Source organism: Myotis davidii, unplaced genomic scaffold, assembly GCF_000327345.1.
Source record: "Myotis davidii unplaced genomic scaffold, ASM32734v1 scaffold734, whole genome shotgun sequence".
Taxonomy (NCBI): domain Eukaryota; kingdom Metazoa; phylum Chordata; class Mammalia; order Chiroptera; family Vespertilionidae; genus Myotis; species Myotis davidii.
The window spans coordinates 501,460-507,805 of NW_006286300.1; the positions used below are offsets into that span (position 1 = coordinate 501,460).

Below are 6,346 nucleotides of genomic sequence, written 5' to 3' on the forward strand. Positions count from 1 at the left end.
GGCACCTCAACTAAAATTCTCAGGTCATTTCCTAATTCTTTCCTATGCAATCCACCTTCTTTTGATCACTTATTGAGGCTCTGTCTACAATATATTTTCTTCTTTGCTTCTCCATTCCAACTACCATTTCCCCTGATTTAAGTCATGTCCTCCTACCTTTACTTTTAATAAAAGTCTAATTGATCTCTACCTTCAATTTCTCTTCCAAAAATTAATTCTATATGCTATGCTGAATTGTTAATCTTCCTAAAGCATTGGCTTAGCTAGTCATTAATGGCTCACCTTTTCCTCCAGTATAAATTCCAAACTCTTTCACCTGGAATTCAGCCTGTCACCACTTACCAGGTATACCGGTTATTAATGCGGATTTTGTAATCAAAGAAAACACGACAATTTCAAGAGAAACATCAAAAGTGCTTTGTTCAAAGTAATGTCTATCGCTAGCTACACATTTCCCCCATCTTTCAGGTAATTTGTAGATACCATCCCAATAGAACTTTCCTTGTTTTGAGGCAAACCATTCAGAGACCCAATTTTCCACTTCTTCATATGTTTTAAAGTGCTGCTCAGAAAGTGCATGTGCCATTGATCGGAACAAGAGGTAATCTGAAGGAGCAAGGTCTGGTAAATACGGTGGGGGGGTTAATACCCATTTTCCTTCCTTTAAAATCTTTCCCATTGCTTGTAAACGATCGGAAATTGTTTGCTGAGCAACGTTTAATCTTTCTGCAAGTTGTTTTTTAGTTTAACACGCATCTTCATCCAAAAATGCTTGTTAATTGTTGGTCTCCAAACTTTTTCGGTTGACATGGACATTCTTTGTCTTTCACATCGAAATCATCATTTTTAAAGTGTTTAAACCAGCGTTCACAAGTATCTTGAGATGGAGCATGTTCACCATAAGCTTCCCGAAGTATACAATAACGTTTTCTTCAAAATAAAGTAATGAATTAAAACTTCCCACAAATGCTCTTTTTTGGGCACAAAATTCCACATTTTTAAGCATAAAAATATTTATGATGTTAACACCTTCAGAAAATTTGACAAAGTTTTGAAGCTTGCTGTCAACACAACAAAATAGCATATATATCAAATCGCATATATATCAACATATGTGTAACTCCATCTATTGAAAAAAATTTGCATTATTAACCAGTACACTAGTAACTTCTAGTAATCTTCCTTTAACCCTACTTCCTTCATACCTACTCTCACTTCATTCCAGCCAGACTAGACTACACAATTAAAGGCACTTTCCTTGCCTCTCTGCCTTCTTAATGCCCTTCTCCTTGAATCTAACTCTACCAGTCTTGCAAGAGCCCACTATTATGCCGCTTTCTCCTTGAAGTCTTTCCTGATCTAAGCTCTCCTTCCCTTTCACCCTCTTTGCCAGGAATGATTGTACTGAATTCCTATACATTTTTTTTTGGTGCCTTAATGGGTTTCTTCTCTTATTGAGTATAAGACATAAATTTCCTGATGACACAATAGGTATCTGGAAATACTATATGAATATATATATATATATAATTTTAGTTACCTCTGTTTCTTCATTTTACATTGACAAATAATCTATATATTTGTATTAATATTCTCACTTTTCAGAAGAGGAAACAGGTTTCAAGAAATTAAGTAGTTTATGATCACACAGAACTGTAGGAGTAACTGAACTGAGTCTAAAATTCAAGTCTTCACATGTGAAGTTTAGAGTTCCTTTTCTTGACCAAAGGTGATTTTCCAAAGGTTAGTTTGGTTCCATTTGCTTTATTTTTTAAAATATGTTTTTATTTATTTCAGAGAAGAAATAAATCGGCGGCCTCTTGCACGGCCCCTACTGGGGATCAAGCCTGCAACCCAGGCATGTGCCTTGACAGGGAATCAAACCCCAACCTCCTGATTCATAAGTCAAAGCTCAACTACCAAGCCATACCGGCTAAGCCCATTTGCTTTACAATTGTTGATGTTAAGCTATTGCAGTCATACAGTATGGAATAGAATTAAGTCCTTGATTGATACATTGTGTGTTGGATGTTTTCAAAATCAAACAGACAAATCAAAAACTATTTTCTGAAGAAAATCTTGGCTCTGCCTGTGATATTCCCTTCTAAGTGAGATGCCTATATATCCAGGCACTCTACTCCTTGCAGACTTCTATACCTAGTAGGGGTTGGCTGTTAAAATATGAGTCTGATTTCAGCTGGCAGCGTAGAGAGCAGGTCTCCAGGTCTTTGCTAGGCAGTACAATCTGGCATTCACCACTATGTAGGGTTCATTGACAGTATAGGGGAGTGATTAAGGGAGCCTTGCATGGTACACATGCGTCATTCCCTCTTCATATTCATATACTCTTAAGTCAGATCAGCAGCAAGCTGAGCACCAAGTGTCCATGTAAATTGTTGTTAGCTCATTTTGCCATCAGGCTGAATATTACAGATCATTAGAAGAAACAATCCTTTGAAACAATTTCATCTATTATAAAGATATTGAGGGGCATTAAAATTTCTTGAGAGAAAACTGACCTTAATGCAAAGAAAACTCTTACCTCTCCTGAGCAAATGCTTTGTTTTTACCTTACGGAGATTGTGAATATTTAACTTAATGCTCTTGGTTAGCTGCCAAATAATTAGAGCCAAATTTGTGGCTCACTCATAATAAATGGGCTCTGTGCCTCATTAACTTTGTTCCTAGTTCCAATTTATGTCTCTGCTCAAATTATTCTTTCTTCTTAAGAAAATCTTAGTTCATGCCATCTCATTTGATAGATAGACAGACAGACACATACTTAAACAGCCCTGTATTGTTTCCGAAGTAGTTCATATTATGACATACCTCATGCACATAAAAGCCTCTTTGGTCTTTCTTAGTTACCTCATTTACTTTATTTACTGTATGTTTATTTTTATATAGGTTTTTGCAGGATTTTGATTACACGAAAATAATTGTGCCACAAAATTTTATTGTTTTAATAGTGTAACCAGTCCTGGCAGGGTAGGGTTAGAGCGTTGTCCACACACCAAGGATGCCGGTTCGATACCCGGTCAGGGCTCATACAGAAATCAACCAATGGCCTGGGCTGAGTGCCTCAGTTGGAGTGTTGTTCTGTGCACCAAAATTACAAATAAATAAAAAGTTTGCAGGTTTCATTCCTGGTTCAGGGCATGTGCCTAGGTTGCGGGTTCATTCCCCAGGTGGGGCACATACGGAAAACAACCAATTGATGTCTTCTCTCTCTCCCTCTCTCCCTCTCTGTCCCTTGGCTGGGCAGAGTCAGCAATGAATTTCATTTCTATTATGCTTATGATTTTCTGTTCTTCGCATTACTGAAAGTGTTAACTACAACTTTTAACTACAACTCTAGCCCTAACTGGTTTGGCTTAGTGGATAGAGCATCAGCCTGCGGACTCATGGGTCCCAGGTTCGATTCCGGTCAAAGGCATGTACCTTGGTTGTGGGCACATCCCCAGTAGGGTGTGTGCAGGAGGCAGCTGATCGATGTTTCTCTCTCATCGATGTTTCTAACTCTCTATCCCTCTCCCTTCCTCCCTATAAAAAAAATCAATAAAATATATTTTAAAAAATAAAAATCATCATTATCTACAGCTCTAATCACTGTCACTTGCCATTATGGAATGAGGAAGCAATGTTTTATCTCTTGAAAATTAAAGTGGAAATAGAAATTATTTCCCTTGGTAATTAGTAACATTTTTTAGATTCTTTGAAAATTCATCTTTAATTTAAAAATAATTTGCCATTGTAATCATGCAATTTCATTAATGGGCCAAATATATGGTTAATGCCATGGAGTTTAGAAAAACACTAGTTATAACTTTAACCAATCCCTATATTTATAAAGGAAATTAAAAATCCATGCTTACTGTTTCAGCATAGAAAATTTCCCAAGTTTTCATTCCACCTAATTATAAACATAAAGCATTTATCCTGCAGTTTCCTGAATGTTTACTTTTAGGTAGGCATTGTTAATTTACAATTGTATTTAATTTTTCCCAAAACTCTGTGAGAGTAGCTATGATTTATCATCCCCATTTGACAGCCAGGTGTCATATTCAACATTAAATATTGTCTTCTGCCTCTCCTTCAGCTTCCAGAATTTCTGAGCAATCCTGGTCAGTACAAGATGGACCCTGTAGTCTTGAGTTACATGGACAGTCTACTGCGGCAATCAGATGTCTCACTATTGGATCCTCCAAGCTGGCTCAATGACCGTATTATTGGGTTTGCCTTTGAGTACTTTGCCAATAGTCAGTTTCATGACTGCTCTGACCAAGTCTGCTTCATCAGTCCTGAAGTCACCCAGTTCATCAAGTGCACTAGCAACCCAGCAGAGATTGCCATGTTCCTTGAACCCCTGGACATCCCCAACAAGAGAGTTGTATTTTTAGCCATCAATGATAATTCCAACCAGGCAGCTGGGGGAACCCATTGGAGTTTGCTCGTTTATCTCCAAGATAAAAATAGCTTTTTTCATTATGACTCCCATAGCAGAAGCAACTCAGTTCATGCAAAGCAGGTAGCAGAAAAATTGGAGGCTTTTTTAGGCAGAAAAGGAGACAAACTAGTGTTTGTGGAAGAGATAGCCCCTGCTCAACAAAACAGCTATGACTGTGGGATGTACGTGATATGTAACACTGAGGCCTTGTGTCAGAACTTTTTTAGACAACAGCCAGAATCACTATTGCAGCTACTCACTCCTATATACATCACAAAGAAGAGGGGAGAATGGAAAGATCTCATTGCCAGACTTGCTAAAAATTAGATATTGTATATTTGTGACTTTTGAAGTCTCGTTCTGCCTGTCCCCATTTGTTGGATGGCTGCAGTTTCAGTGCCTGAGGGAAGATGCCGGATAGAGGCAAGCTTAGGATTTTTACTTTTTCCTGAAAAAATGTCATCCTCTACATTATCCTAATGGAAAGTTTCATTTTAATCGTACCTTGAAAAGACAATGTTTTATGAAAATGTCTTGAAGTTATGCACCAAAACCTTAAAACCAAGCTATTGTAACATTTATTAATTACCTTTTGGTCTCCATTAGCCACATTGGCTTATTCCAAAGGAAAAGCAGTGATCTGTAAAACAAATTAAGGATATGTGAAATCTAGAGGAATGCAAGAAGAAAACAATAAAAGAATCAAAAACTTATTGCATAGTCCACTGGCTGGAAGCAGATCAAGATCTAAATATTATGAGAATCAATTACTCACTTCTGTGCTATCTCTTCCATTCACCATGCAAAGCTTTCCTGGCTATCAGCATACCCTTTGCAAAGATTTTGTTAGCCCATCTTTCCCCATCTGATTCCTGGATGCTTTATGAAAGGGGGAATCAAGTAACTTTATTAAATTAAATGGCTCTGACAGACTACTTAGTTTGCTCAGTGAGTGGTCAATTTGCTACTCTGAATTGATAATAGCTTTCATTAACCTTGTCTATTAGCCATGTGCACACTCCTTTCTTATATCCAAAGTTCTGTGGTTTTAAAACTCAGCTGATAACTTCTCACGGTTATCTGTTATTTCAAATAAGTATTTCTTCTTTCTGATAGTTTTTCTCTCCTCTTTACCCTTAATCTGGCAGAATTGTTTGATTTATATCATGGTGATTTCAGAACTACAATTGTACCTGAAATTTACAAGCTAAAAATTAGTTTGTTTTTGAGCTACAAAGGAGAAAGGGTGACCTTAATTCAAAATGCAGACAATGTCATTTTTAAAATGTGGAATGAAGAGTAAAAAGAAATGCTGTCCCTCCTAAGCCAGTGATGTGTTTTTTCAGAGTTGTTTCTAATTAACAACTAGATGATATGTTGGGTACACCCATTAATTCTATTCTTAATGAGAATTAGATTGCAATGCATATGACACTTAAAAACCAAAATTAGCCCTAGCTTGTTTGGCTCCGTGGATAGAGCATCGGCCTGTGGACTGAAGGGTCCCAGGTTCAATTCTGGTCAAGGGCACATGCCTGGGTTGTGGGCTCCATCCCCAGTAGGGGGCGTGCAGGAGGCAGCCAATCAATGATTTTCTCACCATTGATGTTTCTATCCCTCTCCTCTGCTCCCTTCCTCTCTGAAATCAATAAAAAATATATTTTTTAAAAAGAAAATAACAAGACCTTGATGAGCAGGGTTGGGTCTGTGGTCTGGTCCCCACGCTCATATCAGGAAGGATGGTGAGCAGTTGAAGGCAAACCACTTATGTCCCCATCAGCTCAGCCTAGAGAGGGCTGTCAGATGTAGCAAATTAAAACACAGGATGCCAATCGATGTGTCTCTCCCACATCGATGCTTCTCTCTCTTCCCTCTCCCACCCCCTTCCTCCCTTCCCCT

At 37.9% G+C, this 6,346-nt stretch overlaps 1 protein-coding gene across 1 annotated transcript in view; it reads left to right on the forward strand.

Moving 5' to 3' along the window:
- The window catches only part of SENP8 (SUMO/sentrin peptidase family member, NEDD8 specific), a 34,544-nt gene extending 28,772 nt beyond the window's left edge, over positions 1–5,772 (forward strand). The window contains exon 2 of the mRNA XM_006757779.2: positions 4,100–5,772. Within this exon, the coding sequence (XP_006757842.1) occupies positions 4,136–4,774 (639 nt within the window). The 5' untranslated portion in view covers positions 4,100–4,135 and the 3' untranslated portion in view covers positions 4,775–5,772. The remainder of the gene's footprint in view (positions 1–4,099) is intronic.
- Positions 5,773–6,346: the final 574 nt, after the last annotated feature.